General features: G+C 36.0%; 4 protein-coding genes and 1 long non-coding RNA gene across 5 annotated transcripts in view; 2 read left to right on the top strand and 3 right to left on the bottom strand.

The window, feature by feature from the left end:
• The window catches only part of LOC120769791 (homeotic protein ocelliless), a 150,577-nt gene that overhangs the window by 123,328 nt on the left and 8,179 nt on the right, over positions 1 to 19,070 (top strand). The window lies entirely within an intron of this gene.
• On the bottom strand, positions 3,014 to 3,782 carry LOC120769792 (spleen trypsin inhibitor I-like). Its single transcript, XM_040096980.1, has 2 exons — positions 3,608 to 3,782; positions 3,014 to 3,544 (listed from the first exon to the last, which is right to left on the bottom strand). Exons 1-2 carry the CDS (start codon positions 3,759 to 3,761, stop codon positions 3,222 to 3,224), a joined length of 477 nt encoding a protein of 158 aa, XP_039952914.1. The 5' UTR covers positions 3,762 to 3,782; the 3' UTR covers positions 3,014 to 3,221.
• On the top strand, positions 12,646 to 13,492 carry LOC120769797 (protease inhibitor). Its single transcript, XM_040096985.1, has 2 exons — positions 12,646 to 12,974; positions 13,204 to 13,492. The coding sequence occupies exons 1-2, from the start codon at positions 12,890 to 12,892 to the stop codon at positions 13,374 to 13,376; spliced, it is 258 nt and encodes an 85-aa protein (XP_039952919.1). The 5' UTR covers positions 12,646 to 12,889; the 3' UTR covers positions 13,377 to 13,492.
• Positions 14,981 to 17,146, bottom strand: LOC120769795. Its single transcript, XM_040096983.1, has 2 exons — positions 16,968 to 17,146; positions 14,981 to 15,337 (listed from the first exon to the last, which is right to left on the bottom strand). The coding sequence occupies exons 1-2, from the start codon at positions 17,035 to 17,037 to the stop codon at positions 15,111 to 15,113; spliced, it is 297 nt and encodes a 98-aa protein (XP_039952917.1). The 5' UTR covers positions 17,038 to 17,146; the 3' UTR covers positions 14,981 to 15,110.
• LOC120769800 lies at positions 17,339 to 18,471 on the bottom strand. The gene is made up of 2 exons (XR_005704888.1): positions 18,344 to 18,471; positions 17,339 to 18,285 (listed from the first exon to the last, which is right to left on the bottom strand). It is a non-coding gene; the product is annotated as an uncharacterized LOC120769800 (long non-coding RNA).

Below are 19,070 nucleotides of genomic sequence, written 5' to 3'. Positions count from 1 at the left end.
GTCGTTTTTGTATGCTGCTGCTGTAGCCTTCCTACAACACTTACGAGTATATCGTCGATATGTTCTTCTAAAGTGTACAACAATAAATTGCAAATGCCTTCGCATAAATAATATGCTAATTTAATTAATAAAACACTAATGTCTGATTTATGTTCTATATTTGCGCACACAAAATGAGTCAGTCGATGAAACGAATATTGCCTTAAATGCGGTTAGTGGGATTTTTCTCCTAAATCAGCTAATTATAATTCGAGTGTAATTTCATCTTATGATGCGCGCTCGAAACCGCAACCGCATTGTTAAATTCGGTAGTTAAATCATTCAGACGGGTACTTAGTTTAAGTGATGTGAAATATAAATAAAACAATCGATCTTATTTCTATTGAAATGGTGAAGTGAAAATCAAACTGACGATAAACAATAAATTTATAGCCTAAATGGTTTTTCTTCGTGATTCGTAATAAATACAAAAATTATATAATATTATATATGACAGGAGTATAATGCCTGTCATCCTAACGGTTGTAATGCCTTAAAATAAACGCTACCGTTATAAATTTATTGAAATACTCAGGCAGACGAGACGAGTTGCTTTCGAGAATCTTGTTTCGTCAGTCGTTCGTCCGTCTGTGCACGTAGCAATTTATAAAACTGGCATATCTTGCTGAAGCTTGGAATATACATAAATATACCTCATAAATGGAAAGGTTATGTTCATTAATGAGTGTAATCGGGTTATTGTCACACCCACAAAAGACATTGTGTAAGATTTTGAGAAATGAACATGGCTCGCCTTTAGTAGAATTTAATATGCTTATCTCATGGGCTGTTAGAATCAACGAAGCAATGAAAATATTAGATATATCGATCTTCTGTCACAAGATGAAAATTAGGGAAATCTGGTAAAAACTAGTATACTACCATGAGCAAAAAATAGTAAGACCTTGTTCATAATTTTAAAAATCACAATTCATTCTTCAAAATCTATGTGATCGCTCTCATAGTAATACCCCTTGGACCTAATACACTCAAAGTAATCCCTTTCGGCCCTAATACACTTGTGCTAACGTTTTATTCCAATGCTCGAAACAGTTCTTAAAGTCCATCTCCGGAATTGCCTTCACAACGCGTAGCGATTCGCGTTTAATGTCTTCAATTGGCACAAGACGAGTTTCCCTGAGCGGCCGTAAGCTTAGATCCAAGACTCATCACCAATAATAAAACGTTTCATGACGTTTTCGAAAATATTTGGTGATTTTGGTACCAATCGTGCTTTAACTTTTCTTAGGCCCAAATTTTTTTTCTTTTTTCACTAATCGTTCCGATACTCCAACGATGCCAGTAAGACCTCTGACTGTTAATCATCGATTTTCAAGCACCAACTCCTTAATTTTATTGACGTGTTGAGCATCAGTTGATGTTGATGGCCGTCCTGGACGTGGTTCGTCGTTAACGCGTTCTCGACCCTCTTGGAACAATTTGTACCAATCAAAAACACTTACTCGCGACAAACAATTATCTCCGAAGACTCTTTCCAACATTCTGAACGTTTCGGCACCAGAAAGTGAATTTCGCACACAAAATTTAATTGAACTTCTTTGTTGAACAATTTCACTCATCGTAAAAAAATAATTACTGTAAATAACGATGTCAGAATCATAAAATTAGATATGTGGGTGATATTATATATTCACATATTCATACAGATCAGTTTATAATTGTATTATAGCGTTAGGTAAAGTAGCTATCTGATGACGCTTCTATGCCTCTAAGAAGCCCATTATGAATACACCAAAAACTAAAATCCTCTTACTGTATGGTCTCCTCTGTGAAGCAAGCCGTGCATCATCAGTACAAGAAGGTTTATCATCAGTACAAGAAATTTATCAATCTCTGAAATATGTCCAGCAACCCTCGACTGGTTCTTGACGTGGTTGATGCAAAGCAGCGCGATCCGCTTTACTCCGATTGGAGTAAGCACTCTGCTTTTACCTCATGCCACCTCTATAAGAGAAATTATATGAAGTTTCTAGTCTGCTGGCATGTCTGTTAAATTTCTTCTTCTTAATTGGCGTAGACACCGCTTACGCGGTTATAGCCGAGTTAATCTCCAGCGCGCCAGTCGTTTCTTCTTTTCGCTACGTGGCTCCAATTGGATATTCCAAGCGAAGCCAGGTCCTTCTCCACTTAGTCCTTCCAACGGAGTGGAGGTCTTCCTTTTCCTCTGCTTCCCCCGGCGGGTACTGCATCGAATACTTTCAAAGCTGGAGTGTTTTCGTCCATCCGGACAACATACCAACATGCAGTATGTCCGAGAGGGGGATATGGCTGTATCACCACCTTTAAGTCCTTATCCCAAAACCAGATATTAAGGTATGTGCCCTTCTAACGGTAGGCTATGAAAAAAAGTAGGCATTAAATATTTTGCGTGCAACTCATCTATTCAGATAGAGGACTATACAAAATGTTACACTAAATACTCTCTTTAAACAACTTCAGCTCACTTTAAGTGTCTGTCTGGTACGTTGGCAAGACGAATTTGTTGGAAGATTTATAAAGTGTTAGTTTTATCAGAGGCACATTAAGAGCGCGGAGGATCGTACTCGGATCAGCTCTTTCAATCAATATATATCAACATATGAGCGAATGATTTGACTCTCTGGAACGTTGAAGAAAACGAAAGAGGTGAAGATAAGGCGGTAATCATCCATTTTGATAACTGGTGTTGTGTAGTGATGTATGAATGTGGTGTCATCGGGTATGGCGTATTATATTAGGGCGCATACGTAGGGGGAGGCTTAGCTCATTTACATTTTTTTTGTTTTCAAAATCCTATATCCCCCTTTGCTCCGATTTTCTCACTATACCAATATATTATATTTAAGATATTTTACTCAAAGCAAATCATGTACAGAGTTCTAAACACTATTCTAACTACAGTTAAGACCGAATTCACTGGTACTTTTTATGAATAACTTCTAACTATTATACAAGCCAATGAAAAATAGTGACGTCATATAATGGGAAGAATATATTTACATATAGCATTTCTAGAACATTTCATAAACTTACTTTAAAACATCTTTATAAATACTTTTAATATTTGGTGCAAAAAATCTCAAAATATTAGTCAACACTGTACAAGATCGACCAACCCTCAATTAAAGAGCGTGTGCTCCATATGGGAATATTTTCCATCACTTTTAAACATTCTTCGTCTCTTAAGGTGTTTTCTTTGCTTTGGTATTTGTTACAATCACTGCTGGTTGGGGGTTCTTGGCCACTGTGGCGGCTGGTGCTACGGCCGGAACAGCTGCTGGTGCTGAGGCTGGTGCTTTAGCGTTGCCAGGTGCTGCATTGTTGGTGGTTGTTTTCGGTGTAACACAAGCATCTTCGCAAGTCTTCAAAAAACCAAATTTATTGTCATTGCCACGGCAGCCACCGAACTTGAAGAGTTCACAGGCATTCGTTTGTGAGTTATAGTAATAGCGATCGAGATTCATGCGGCACGGACCCGGTTCTTTCGGCTGCAGGCATTTCGGATCTTAGAACATAAACAGTTTTTTTTTTAATTTTCAAACTTTTTTTATTTATTTACTTCACTCACCTTGCACGCGCGCTTGCCCACCACCCGCCGGTCCACTGACCACCGACTTTTGTGTCGTTTGTTTTAGTTGCGGAGTACTTGACACGGCGCTAATCACCGCGATCAGCAGCAATACACGAAAACTCCGCTGAAATTGTACAAATTGTACCGCCATTCTGTTGTAGTGTCAATATTGAAATGAGCTCAGCGTTTCATGGAAATCGTTTAGCCGCTCAGCCATTGAGCTGTTGAAATTATCAACATGACATTTGTGGCATGCAGGCGTTAATTAAAAAATTTAAAAAGCAAAATTGATGAAAAATTGTCATATTTATTTTTGTATGCGCGCTCATGGTCTCTCTGTTTCGTATTAAATTGCATACAGTGGCGTGCAAAATTATAGTACGACAGCGGAACTTTCTTTTGATTATGAAGAGGTCTTAGAGCCGAAGATGCTATTGCTGCAGAGGAGTAAAGTATTCAACAAGACCCGAATGAGTCCATCCGCCGCAAAATCCCTGATGGTGGTCTATGGGCAAAGGGCATCATTAGTCTATAATGATGCCGGCCATAATGTTGCAGTCAATAGGGATTGCTATAAAGCCATAATTAATGTTGATGGGGATGACTTTTGGTTCCAACAAGACGGCGCTACATGCGATACAGCCAACGGAACAATAAATTTATTGAAGGAACTTTTAGTGAGCGCATTATATCACGTCATCAGCCCCGGTCGGCGACTCGATTATCGTGCGATTTAACACTGTTGGACTATTTTTTATGGGGATATGTGATGTCGCTTGCGTACGCAAAAAAGCGCGAGGCGATTGATCGCCCCAATTACCGCAAAAAGTGGTAAAAACTCTGGCCTCTCGGCTGGAGTTTATTCATTTTTAGAACAGCCATTTTTATTAAATTCTTGGCTAACTTTAACATTCAATTGTCGTTTTATTCGCTCCAGTTGGGCAGAACTTCGTGAGAACGGACCATGAACATGAGACTTTGTATGCCCGAAATTCTACTCAAGCACTAAATGAGATACAATTTGTGACCACAATATTGGCGATTACCTCTAAAATATGCTTTAATTCCTTCGACTACGGAAAGTTGTCCCTGTAGTTTGAAGTTGTAGGTGTCTTAAAAGCTTCGGACCGAATGAAATTATTAGTGTCTTAAAAAGTTTGTTTCGACTTCACTCAATCTCAGTAAAAAACATATATATCAATCCGTTTAGTCTTTTTAATCTATAATATCATTCTTTGTTCCGAATATCATTCTTTGTCGTCGCCATTGCCTATACGCAAAGGACCATAAATCTTCCGCAAAACTTTTTTCTTGAAAAGAGAGAAGACCTTACTTCTCAATTGCCTCTGTGTTGGATTTCGAGGCTGACGTTATTGTTGGATTTAATGCTAGTTCCAAAATAGACTAAATTATCTACGAATTCGAAGTTATGACTGTCAACTTTGACGAGAGAAGCCCGACGACTATTTGTTTGATGACAGGAGATATTTCGTCTTGCCCTCATTCACTACAAACCCATTTGCATCGCTTCTTTGTTCAACCTGGACAAAACAGAACTATCGGTTGTTAAGACCAATGATAGCGATGTCATCGGCGTATACCAGCAGTTGTACACTCTTGTTGAAGATTGTATCCTTTCTATTCAGCTCTGAAGCTCAAATTATTTCCTTTTGATTGCGGGTGTTTTTTTACGTGGCGGGTTCCAAACCCAGCGCACAACCCTGGGGAGGGATGATTCACTTTTAGCTCGCCTTCAAACGGATGATTTTTGGTTACCCACAGTATAAGATCGTGAGCTGCTTGAGCCATATGAAAAATAATCGTTTCTGACCACTCTCAAGTAAATGACGCTGAGAGAACTTTCCTCACTTGCGTGAACTTCTACTCATAGCTCCAGAAGCTAGCCTCAAACAAAATCCCTACTTATATTTTGCTCACCACTGTACTTTTGTATTTATTTTTTCACTCAATCAACATATTCTCTTTAGTTGAGGCATTTAAAAAAAACAACAACACAACCATAACGTGACTGCGGTTAATCGCTGCTAACAATGTTTTTTATTAAACAAGCTTATGGAAATATGAAAATGTGTGGCGAATGGCATTATTATGCCGATGTGCCGAAAAACCGAAGCAAATAAACTCTTTTTTTTTCGTTTTTTCTATTTGTTATTGTACTATTTACCTTTCACATTTTTAGGCATAGTTTTTTTGCTCATTTATTTTTTATGATTTTTTGGTTTTTGTAGTAGTTTTTGTTGTTCTTTTTTTGCTTCACAGGTGACATTTTCATCAAAAATATTTACAATTGAGTTATTGATTTAATGCTAAGCCTTTATGTGCTCGCTAAGCGCGTTAAGGTCGCTAAGTGGCAATTACTATGAACTGAAAATTAAATTATGTATTAGTCAAAACAAATAAATACGCCAAAAATGCAAAAAAAAACTTGAAAAAATCGTAATAACTAAATTGAATAAGCAGTATTTCATAAATTGGATTCATTTAAGTGAGTGGCGCTGTTAATTTGATTTGTGAGCTTGCAGGTTATAATACACTTTTTTTTTATTATCCAGATACTATGTTATATAATGCAATGAGTGGCGCTGGCTTGTTGTTAATTCGGCGAAATCCGAAGTCTATCTTTTACGCGGCAAATAAAAAGCGCAAAAGTCAAAACCTAGGACTTGAGATTTCATTTCAAGATCACACAAGCCTTCCTATGACCCACGATTATTTTTCCATTTGCCATACTCGTAGATCTCTCAATTGATACATGTGTTGTGCTATTTGTTTATTACACTCATATCAATCGTTTCTGTTCAAATGCTAATAAAACTTATGTATGTAAAATTATTGACGCTTTATCAGCTTTACATACATATAAATTGTGACAAAAAAGCACCCAGAATTTGTAATTAAATTCCCCGTGCGTTGCGATTTTTACAATGGATAAAAATATCGAACAAAGAATTTCTCTAAAATTTTGGATTTCTAACCAACTTTCATGTGCGGAATAGTTGCGAATATTTTCGGGTTCTTTTTTATCACAATGTATACCAGATGTTTGTGTGAACGAGTGCAGAATTCAACAGTCATTGCTAGTATTAACCTAGACGCATAAGCAGTACTGAATCTGATTAATTAGTTGCTTAGCAAAACACTGAAATGATACAAGTCAAGTAGACACTATTTTCTTACAACAAAAACAAGCATAAAATCTACCAAATGCATCTAATTTATTTACTAAATGAAAAATGAGCCTATGACAGACTAAACTGTGTAATGCTAATTAAACTGTGATTCCATTTTAAGGCTATGAGTTCAGTGATTGCAATCCCTGTAAGAAAATTATAGAACAAAAATTGGAGTGTCAATGTAGAATCATAGAATTTAATGTCCTTAAATATACATACCTTCCCATCATCCATTATTGGGGTTTCTCGGGTAAAAAACAGCCTTTTATAAAAAATTTGTTTCTCATATAAAAAATGAAATATTTTATTAGAATTTTTTATTGTTACAAACATACACTAATAACAAAGAAATTCTGAAAATTTTTGGAAAAAAATATTTTAAACTCGGCTCTTATGCGACCCATTTCCGGTGACCGTCTGGAAAAAAGATGCGCCCGCGTTGGCATAATAACTCCTTACAGGATGAAAAAGTACGTGTTTTAGTTAAAACCTTAACTTAGAACTTGGACGAAGAAAAAAACTGAAAATTGGATTTTGGCAGACATTTTTACAAAAAAATTAAAATTTCAGTAAAAATTTCTTTAAATGGATTTTTGGCACAAATTTTTACAAAAAAATTAAGTTTTCACTGAAAATGTTCGCGATCTTTTTTTTATAGTCCAAGTTTTTAAGAATCGTATCTCAAAGACTTGTGTGAAATTTCGTGTAGATCGGTTGAGTAGTTCACAAGAAATCTTGCCAACCGATTTCAAAAACACAGTTTCGAGAAAAACACGTTTAAAGACGGCGCACTGAGCTTAGCTAGCCTCAAGCGCCCAAGTTCTCAAGGTTGTATCTCCGAAACGATTACTCGGTTCAACTTTACAATTTAGGACAATATTCTAGAGGTGTAAAACTTAATAAGACAACAAAAAGAAATCGATTTTTTGAAACCCGTAAATCCATGTAACATCTTAAGAGGATCGTTTACTTTCGCTCTCAAATTTCGTCGACTTTCTAACTGTACGTGCGGCTATGGATGTTTAAAACTTGTTTAAAATATCTCAAATAAAATATGATTAGAATTAGAAAGAGTTTCGCTTCAGTCTCTCGTAAATCAAATATAGGTATTAAAATGAGCAGGGTGACGAGACAAACTAACTTCCGGACGACCTCAAGCACCAAATATCATAAAAAACTAACGATTCTTACCAAATTTCTACACTTCTAAGTAAAAATCCAAACTTCAGCAATTGTTGGACTCATTTTAGTTATATTTTTGTTTGCCGTTCTCATGATTTCTCTTCCAATTCGAAAGTTATAATAATCGGCTTTTACAGGAAAAGGAAAATTGTAAAACTCGCTTCAGTCTCTCGTAAATCAAATGTGAAAACATAAATTCCTTGAATTTCCTAATGTTAAAAGTTTTGTTTGTGATTTGATGAAATTTCTGTGTCAAAAGCAGTTCATATACAGTATTTCTCTAGAGACTCCATAAGCCAATATAATGATTTTGGTCTACCCGGTAATCCTAACGTCAATAAGTTCGCTGAACACACTGAATATATAGTACTTGTATGTATTTGAACAGCAGATTGTTTTCATAATTTTCATAAATTTTTGGAATATATTTTGTTTGCTACCCTATCGAAGATAAAAGATCAGAAACAGCTTTTTCTGCATATTTTATTATTTTACTATTAAAATGGTAAAAATGCAGTTCAGTTCTGAAAATTTTTTTGGTTGGGAGAACCTTCACCTCAAATCAGGACCTCAAAAACCATTATCAAATTTTTGCCTACAAGGATCAAATGATTCGAATTTTCTTGTTTTTTCTATAGAACTCATCATTGTAATCTTTCCATTCTCACCTTCTCGTCTTTCGAGATTTCGAGATATTCTACCTGTAATATACATACATATACACATATACATATGTACGCCAGACCCGCAATATCTTCACTAGCCAAACGACAGAAGGGTCAGCTTACGCAAGAAAATGACTGATGAGTTGGTCTGCAGAGCTGACTGGCAGCTGCTTAGTCAATAACAAGTTGACTAAGTGTGAAATTTCGGTGCTGTTGCACTCAAATCATACCACTTGCGGTTGTTGTTGTTATATTATCGCACTGTTAAAGGCAATGTAAATTATAGGAGCTCATGTGTGTATTTGCAATTGTGCATATTGTTGTTATTACTGTTGTGCATGTGTATAAGCGGCTCGTTTGAAATTGAAGTTGAGGCACATTGCTTTCCTAAAAGCTTAATTACTTGAATAATACAAACATATTATGCATATTTATGTATGTAATTCATAAATGCATTACCTCATTGTCTACTAAGTTATCAGGAATATGCAATTAATTAGAATAAATTTTCTATAAATCTGTAATTAAGTCATTACGCAATGAGTCTAACGGCGTTGGGAGTGTTCAGATAGAATTACGTTGTGCATTCGCCTGCGTGATATTGCTATATGTGACCTATGGCCATAAGTGTGCCCGGAATTGTATGCAGGCAAACATACATACAGATATGTATATGTATATTCCGAAGTGTCTTTATCATCTCCTCGCATATTTATTGTATAAGCAATTGTGTGATTTGCTTAAGTAAATGCTTCTACATATTTAGCAAGCTATTACGTCCATTAAGGTCGGCTCTAAACATAAATTGCTCCGCTTACTTCAAGTAAACACAGTTATGATTACATTTAATTACATCATAATTCATGCATACAAAGTATTATTAAATATCGCAGCTAATGTCAGCATTTATTCATTAACTGCATTAACTTTGTTGTACTCATGCAACAAGTTGCTGCAGGGTATAATGGTATTGTTCACCTAACGGCTGTTTGTGTTACCTAAAACTAATCGATATAGATATGGAGTTATACACCTTCACCTTGTATGTGTAAATGATCAGCATGACGAGACAAGTTGAAATCCGGTCGACTTTTTGTCTGTCTGTCCGATCTCCGATTTTCCAGCTGACTTTAAACCAATTATGTTGATCAAAAACCGTGATATTTTCGCGAAAGTAATTGACCTCATAAAATGTATACAATGGGGTCACTGATCTCGTCAAAATGTAGGTAATAAGTACATTGACCTCATGATGTCAACAAGGGAGAAATTTACCCAATAAATTGTAAACAAAGGCTCACTGGCCCCAATTTTAAACAAAGATTGTGGACTTGGCTAAATCTGTACAGAAATATAAGTGACCTCATAATGTAAACAAAGGCGTCATTGGCCACATAAAATGGAAACAAAAAGGTCACTGACCCCAATTGTAAACAAAGGTTTTGGGCTTGGCTAAATATAAACAAAAGGGTCATTGACCCCATAAAATGTAAACAAAGAGGTCATTAATCCCATAAAATGTAAACAAGGGTTTTTGACTTGGATAAATGTAAAGGAAAGGGTCATTGACCTTATAAAATGTAAACGAAAAGGGCATTGATCTTGGAAAAATGGGTTAAACCCTTTAAGGGGTCACTGATCCCTTAAGATGTAAATAAACAAGTAAATGACTCCCTAAAGTGTAAGCTAAGTTGAACACTCTCTTCTTGTTCAAAGAAGCTACTATTCATTCGAAACCGACGAAATCGGATATAGCTGCATTACAAAGTGACCACTATAGCATATAGCTATCATACAAGCTGATCGATCAACATCAGAATGTAGTTATTTTTATACTATTTTATGCTATAAGAAATGTCCCTGCATTCGAGTTTCGATGCAGTTGAAGTTAACGTTTTTTCTTGTTTAATATTTGGTAGTCGAAAAAGTCTTTTCGTATTTCTAATCAAACTTCAACTTATTTTATTTTAAGTATTGATACGGCTGAAGGTATTTCCCTGCTTCGATCAGCGCAAGTTGCAAGAGTATAAAGTGTTCAGTTACTCCCGAACTTCGCTCTTCCTCACTTGTTTTAGATTTCTGTTATAATTCATTGTTTTAACAGTTGTTGAAAGTAGCTGTGAGTAATGACATTCACTTAATTGCTTGACTACTATTGTGCGTTTAGTAAATACTCGCTAAATAAATATTTTCACACTGCCAATATTATTATTTGAGCATAAAAAATGTTTTTTAGTACTTAATGTTGTTAAATTTGCTTAAACTTCAAGGTTAAAACTGTTTGTTTTGTAATTCTACTGTAAATGTAATGCGATTTAAAGGAACACGGAGCGTATGAGTAATCTCGAAAGCAACTAAGATCTTATCAATATAGCGAAAAAAATATTTAAAACCCCTACTACGGTTTAAAAGATCATCCATTCTAGTTAAAACAATTCAACTTCAGAATTACAACTTTTTTCGGTTGAATTTTCATTCATGTTGGAAAACTGAAAAAGTAAAGATTTGACAAATGATTAAGTAGATTTGTGGTTCTCTGAGGCTTAAACAGGTTTTCAGGGTCTATCCCTGATTTTCAGTTGTTCTCCCTGGTTCGCAGTGGCAGTCTTTAGTTATTGATTCTTCTTTCTTCTCAGTTATTCTCTTTCTGGTGCTTAGTGACTCTCCCTGGTTCCCCTTGCTTCTCAGTTGTTCTCTAGTGGCTTTCTCTGGTTGTCAGTGTTGAGTTTCCCCTGTTCTCAGTGGCTTTTTCCAAACTAAAAAAATCATATTTGACAGACAATTAAGCAGCTTTCTGATATCAAATGACCATCACAGGCCTCAGGGGCTGTCTTTGGTTCGATTCTCAGATATTTTCTCAGGCTCTCACAGGTTTTCCCTGGTTCTTTTTTAGCTCTTACTAGTTGCCAGTGGTTCTTATTAGTTCTCTACGGTTCTCAGTGGTTCTTTCCAAACTAAAAAAATAAAGGTTTGACAGATAATTAAACAGCTTTTGTAGTTCTCAATCATTCTTACTGATTTTCAGCGGCTATGTCGGGTTCTCAATGGTTCTTTCTGGTTCTCTGTGATTCTTATTAGGTCTCCCCGATTCTCAGTGGAGGTATCTAGTTCTGAGTAGATCTGCTTGGGTTTCTCATCACCTCATAAATACGTTTTCGAATATGTATTTATAAAGTATTTCTTAAACTACTCATACTAATTTTTAAATGACGCAGCAATTAAATGTGTTTTGCTAAAGCAAATCCAAACCTTAGCCCTACTACAAATCAAAAGAGGAAAGTAGTGAAGTCAAAGCTCAAACTAACAATGTCAAAAAAAATCAAATCAAAACAGGCAAAGACACTTCACGTGTTCGGATCGCTACAAGGATGATGATAACTAACACTGATTACGGCGACAAGCGCTACAAAGCTTTCTGATTTTGATTTCAAACATATACTCGTCTATATATATATATATGTATGTGCATACTTATGTATGTCCATATTTTTCTACACTTGATTAAAATTTTTTGCAATTATGTTGTTTATGATCGCGCTGAAACTCAGCTAAGCGAAACGAAAGCTGGTGATAAAAGCTTCATCTTCAATTTTTTTTCAATATTTTGTGGACTTCAAGCTCTGCATAACCTTTCCCATCACAAGCTCAACCGCTACTCGCTGTATTAATATAAAACTACAACAAAAATAACTGCAAAATACGTTGAAATATTTCAATTTTGCCAAAAACAACGACAACACTTCCGAATGTTCGCTCATACATACATATATTTGACTAATTCTGAGTAATCGTACATACGTATACTTATTAATATTATTGTTTCGGCTTTGATTTTTATCTGCGCCTCACTTCCTCTGCTCATTCAAGCGTCACACCGTCGCACGTCATCGATCGCTCCGTCGTCTGCGCTTGCGCGAAGGCCGTCTCGAACGCTTCAATCGCCCCCTACACCCCCACAAACGGCCACTAACTGCGAGTGCTCGTACACCTGTTATGCTGATGAGCCGCACAACAACAACTTAGAATCGCGTCAGTCGTCACAAGTTCTCCGCGCCTGCAGCGCCAAGGCACTCAGGTGCTACGCGACGACAGTGCTGAGTCAGTAGCGTTAGACAGCTGCCAGCAGGTGTGCCCAGTTAAGCACTTCGATCGCGCTGTATCTCGGCATTCAAGTAAAAATAATAATCATTAAATATTTGTACTCTTTATTTTGTTCAAGTCGTGTAGTGTTTTTAAAAATGCAGTTTGTGCGCGTAATCGGCATTATTTGTTGTTTGTTTTTGATTTGCACACCGCTCAGCGTTGATGCCATCAATCGCAGAGGTACACACATGACTTATATACATATATATATATATACATTAATATATATATATATATACATAGTTATTTACAAAGTTATTTACCAGTGTATTTCCACATTTTGCTCACGCGCACTCTTTCGTTTCTTCACCTCCGCTCATTTGCATAACAACTTTTTTGTTGTTTTTGCTGAGATTCTCTTATTTTTCGATTTATTCATTTTAATTTGATTTTTGTATATTTTTCGTAGTAAAACTTTGCTTGCAACCGCCTCAAAGCGGCCGCTGCTTCGGCTATGTGTCTAGCTTTGCCTACAACCCGGTCGCGCGCAGATGTGAGGAGTTCATCTATGGTGGGTGTGGCGGCAATGATAATCGCTTCGATTCGAAAAAGGAATGTGAACTTACTTGTCGTGATGTTTAAGCGGCGATTTGGCGCGCTGATTTTTGCTGGTGAAATTTGGAAATGTGATTTTTAATACTCCTACTTTAGGCCCTTTTTACTCTTTATAAGAAAGCGTAAAGAAATAATTTATTAAAATGCTCAAAAATAAACTAAAAATCAAAATTGAGATTATAAAGAAAGTTTTTATGATTATTTTTGTTTAAAGTATAAAATTAAGATTTATAGCTATGTTTGAGCTAAGAAGCTGACGAAAGATTTTGTTAAAAAACGCGAATGCTGCAATGAGGATAAGGAAACTTACGATACTGCGGACTTTTCTCAGCTACCTGGACAAGAATTTTATACAGCCGATTCTCAAGGAAATGTTGCTGAAAAATTCAAAGCCAAAAGATTGATAAAATTGTATGGCTGACAATTTGCGGTTGTGGACAATGCATGGGTTTTGCAAAGTTGATCACGATTTAGGATGTTAGCTTAGCCTTACACCATTCTTGGCAATTTCGTCCACTATTTTATTGCCCTCGATGCCTTTGTGGCATGGCACCTAGCAAAAGTGGAGTTGCTTGCTTCTGGCAATGCTTTCCACTGCTGCCCTGCTTCCCAAGACAGTTCTGGCCGAAATGCGATACGAGGTTACTTCCTTGATTGTCGCTTGGCTGTTTAAGTAGATATTGACTCTAGAATTGCCTGCTGGTGCATTAGAGGCCAGCTCCGCGGCTTTCGCAATAGCAAAGATCTCAGCTTGAAATATACTGCAGTGGTCCGGTAACTTAAATGTTCCCGCAGCAACTCCATCGTCTATTTTTGAGCCATGCGTATAGATGTTTAATATACCTTTACGGCAGCCATCTCTTTCTATATTTATTTTGAACCTTCTTTCTCAGTTGAAATGGGGGATCAGGTAGTCAGTGTTTGCCCAACCTTCATTACCCACCGAGCTATGTCCAAAGGTTTTATATGTAAACTCTTCTGTAGCCAGTAGTCGTCCTGCTGATTTTTCTGCGCAGTTTTAAAAGAATAGGTGTATAGGAGGAACCGCCGTTGGAGTTGTACTTAAAACTGCCGTTATGCACAGCGCAGTGAGCTCCTGAACCCTTTCCATTGGCTTCTGGTAGATGGATTTCCGTACCCCTGCCCACCATACTATTGCACAGTAGAGCATAGGCCCCATAGGCATCATTCTAAACAGGTTTGCCTAAGCCTAAGCCCATGAGTCTAACACTAGTTTCGAGTCAGCTATTCTTAAAGCGTAGTTTTTTAGGGATCCTAACGATTTTGAGATATCCAAATGAAATTTACTACATTGCTCCACTTTAATAATCTATTCATCATTTGTCGTAATCGGTTGGATCGGACAACTATATCACATAATTTCAACCTATTATTCAGATTTTTACACTTCGCCCTTTCTAACTTGAAATCAGTTTAAGACACATAGGCTATTGGGTAAAGCTGTTCAGAATGATCCGTAGAACATTTCACGCATACGCATAAGACGCATTGACTCGGTCGGTAGAGAGAAAGAGAGAGAGATTATTAAAATAAATGCATTATCCAATGTAAATTCACATTTTTTTACAAAAATTTATTTTTCAAAATTAAATTATGCTTACAATCTAGCAACTATTCTACATACATATACATATATATTAATCGTTATTATAAATAAACTAATTACAATTTAGCAAAATCGAGAATCACGAAATACATTGTTATTTGTTTTTGTTTTGCTGCTTCACTGCTCTCATACACTTATTCTTCCCTATTAACATTGTTCGTCTTATTGTTGTATTTGCTACGTAGGCGCCGATGTCTGGAATTGTTGCAAATTTTTTCGCAATCCTCCAGTGATGCAAATAGTTTCTTATCGGTGCTGCAGCCCATATACTTGCAATGTTGCGTATCCAAGTCGTAGACAATGCCCAAAGTGTTTGAGATGCACAGACCATTTATAGAGGGCTGTACCAGACAGATGTCACCTGTAAGAGAGAAGAGTGAAATAAAATAAATATGTTTTTTTTTTTGTTCGTGGAAATGTTTTAGTGGAGTATTTGAAGTTTAAGACCCTTTAAGATCCACTTCTAATGAATTCGCTCATCTAGCGTAACTTACAATGAATGTGCTCAGCAAAAAACCGTAAAATTCTTGTGTCTATTATCTAAAGTTAGACACACTCTTTTAGAGGTTCAAAAATTTCTGTGTATAATAGTAAGAATTTCTTCGAAGAATTTTTAAGATCGTAGCATATGATCTTTATCAAGAACGACTACGTTTGAGGAAGGTAGTGAGGAGAATTTTGAAGACTAGTATGGGAGCCAGGCGATAGCGCAGGTAACTGAAAACCTGACGAGCAACAAGAAAAAGCACCCCAACCGTGCTATCGGTAAGCTGGGAACAAGTCGGTTCCCCGCTCTCTTCGTGTGTTTTACTACAGACTAAAGAGAATCACAAGAGGTCCAGTGAGCTTTTAAGAGTAGCTTTTTTCTTTTTGTAGGAATCCTAACATATCATTATCGTATCAGTATATACTTGGTAAAGTTGAGAGTTGAGTAAATTTGAACCAAATCTTGGCAATTATTTAAGATTTCTTAAAGTTTTCCAATATGAAAGTAGTAATAGTAGTTAGTGGTCCTTGCTTTGTAACAGACTTTTAGCTCTTCGTAATGTATTTTCATTATAAAATATTACTTAATATATGTCGCTTATTCTAGTATAAGAACAAAGAGGGATTCAAATTTCAAAAATCAAAGTGTGCTCCTAAGCAGAACAGGTCATCTAAGGCCGATGTAACTTCTTTTTTTTTCTCAGTGCCTATATTCCTTAAGTAGTTATTCGTATTGTTGTCTCAACTTTGCTATCAACATCAACTTTATTATCAACCTGTTAGAATTTGTGAACACAAAAACCATCAACCGTTTAAATTTTGCTAAAATGCTTCTTTGGGATTCAATATAAACACTGGGTAACCTATTTTATTTGTAATAGATTTCAAGATGTCTTGGGTTGCTAGGAAAGAAAATCGTTTGAGAGCTTGGGATTTCACTTTTCTCACACCAGCTCGATCTGTTAATGTTATGGCAGGAACTGGATATAGCGAGGAACCCGGAAAAGTTATTCGCCACACAAAAAACTTCTATTCGATAGATTTTAGTTCGATATCTCTTGGAACAGAATCTGTTCTAATGAAGAACATGAGTGGCACTAGTCTATATCACCAGGTTTTGAGTTTTCTAAGAGTTGTGGCATGGTTTAAGCCTTCAAGGAAAGTGTTAAGATTTAAAGCAACGAAATGTTGATGTGGTTGTCTCTCTTTCCGATTACAAAAAAAAAAACTTTTTATTCACCGAAATACTTTAAGGCACCGGAAAAGTATAATGCACCGGAAACGGATACATTTGGATACCACTTTTTATTATTTTTTATATCGCCCTTAGTACTTAACGTAGCGCAAACACTGATTGCAGGCCACAATCGCAGTCGCTGGCGTTTTCTCATGCAAACTGTTAGTCTGATTAAATTTTAACCTTGTATGGCTTATTATTTCTTGCTCCGTATTAAAATTAATAAAACTTAAAATATATAATAAAAATAACAATTTTATCGCCTTACGTGCACGTCCATAACTGCCCACGGTCAGGCAGAGCAAGCAGAGTAAACCCAAGACAATATGCGCCTTCATGTTTGATATGGGAATTTTTCCTTTGCGGCAGCGGAAACTGTTGACTTTTTTATTGAAATTTGTGTTTCGACTTAATTTAATTTTATTTTGTTTTATTTTATTTTATTTATTTTATTTTATTTTATTTTATTTTATTTTATTTTATTTTATTTTATTTTATTTATTTTATTTTATTTTATTTTATTTATTTATTTATTTTATTTTATTTTATTTTATTTTATTTTATTTTTTTATTTTATTTTATTTATTTTATTTTATTTTATTTTATTTTATTTTATTATATTTTATTTTTATAATTCTATTTTTTATTTTATCGTGTAAAAGCTAAAATACTGCTGTTTTGGGTTAGGTAGGAACGATCTCCGCGTTTTTTGAAAGTTTTCACGATTTCCACGTGCTCTCCACACTTGTAACAGATTTGTTGTAATTCAGCGCGAATTCGACTTGTTGTAGTGTTTTATTTGCTGTTCGCTATTTGATTTTCGACTTCTGAATTTTCTAAAGTTTCATCACTCGCTATGTTGGGCGCGCGTTGCTGGCAATTTCAGATATTTTATTTGTGCCAAAATCAATTTGTATGGCCGCGCAAATGGGATTTCCATTAATTTAGAAAGTTACTGCAATTTCACTTAACACCACTCAAAACACTTTTGAAATTTCAATTAATTTTTTTTTACTTATATTGACTCTAACTACGTTTCCTTTGGCTCGCTTGTGGCTACTGCTGCGCGGAGTTCTTTTATTGCTTTTGTGAAAGCCTAACGGCCAAGCGCAGCGATTTTATACCACTCGTCTCGAACACCAAAATTTCGATGAGCTAACAGACCACTAAACGTGGCGACCCGCAGATTAGCCTGATTTACTGATTTTGTTCTGGCAGGCAAGGAGGTTGGGCGGAGGGGGCACAGTTGATTGGATTTCGCGAAATTCAGTCACGATGAAAGAATTTTTTGTTGCCACTCGTTTATTGTTTTTGTTTTTGCGTATATTAATTTCATATATTTTATATAAGTATATTCTCAGCACAAGAAAGTGTGAAAGTCTATGTGTTTGTGTGCGTGTGTCTCTTTATTTTTCTTAAATTCAGCTAACTTTCCGCTCGTTCTGTGTATGCGCTTTTTATCAGCCGCTTGCACTTCGAAACCTCTGCAATTATTCCATAAAGTATCGCATGTAAATGACCGACCGTTGTGGCTTTCAATTGATAGCGGGCGTTCGGTAAGTTCTCGGCGTTCGCTGCAGCACGACCTAGACGATTGGTTTGGCGTGCAGTTGAAATATTTATTACTAAAAATTAATATAATACTTATGTATGTATTTATGTGTGTGTGGCAATATGTCGCCACGAAATTTGCCAATTAAATTAGAAAACCAAAGATTTTGCGCTAATTTTCTAGCTCTTTGTCGTCTAGAACAGTTACGTTTGTCTCACTACAGCTGGTTGAGTGTTTCACGAGTTTTATTACGAATGGAATGGAACCACAGATTTTACTAAGATTATTAGTGAATGTGTTAAAATAGACTTGAAGAGTTATAAATAGAGACCCTATAGGAAAAAATAAGTGTTTTTTAGTCGTAACTCTCAGGTCTCTGAGAACCGATTCCGACTCGTTGAAGTAATGAAAAATCTAATATAATCTATTAAATTATCTAAAATTTTTAAAAACTTCAGTTTTTATTTTATGGATCAATAGTCAAATTTTTGTACCCGAACAAGGTATGTTAAATTTTCCCATATACTTGTAACACCCAGAAGAAGACATCGGAGACCCCAAAAAATATATATCTAAATGGTCAGCCTGACGCCCTGAGCCGATTTAGCCATGTCCGTCTGTCTGTTTAGATATACGCGAACTTCTTTACTGGAGCATGGAGCCATGTATAGAAGTTTACGCAAGTGAGGAAAGTTCTCTAATCGCCACCCACTCGGGAGTGGTCAGCAACGATTCTTATACATATGGCTCAAACAGCTCACAACTTATGGTCTTAGACCAAGTATCCTCTGGGTAGCCAAAGTACATCCGTTTAAAGAC

This window comes from Bactrocera tryoni, chromosome 2 (assembly GCF_016617805.1).
Source record: "Bactrocera tryoni isolate S06 chromosome 2, CSIRO_BtryS06_freeze2, whole genome shotgun sequence".
NCBI lineage: Eukaryota > Metazoa > Arthropoda > Insecta > Diptera > Tephritidae > Bactrocera > Bactrocera tryoni.
The sequence above is the reverse complement of the archived record's forward strand: the minus strand, read 5'-3'. Positions and strand labels throughout refer to the sequence as shown.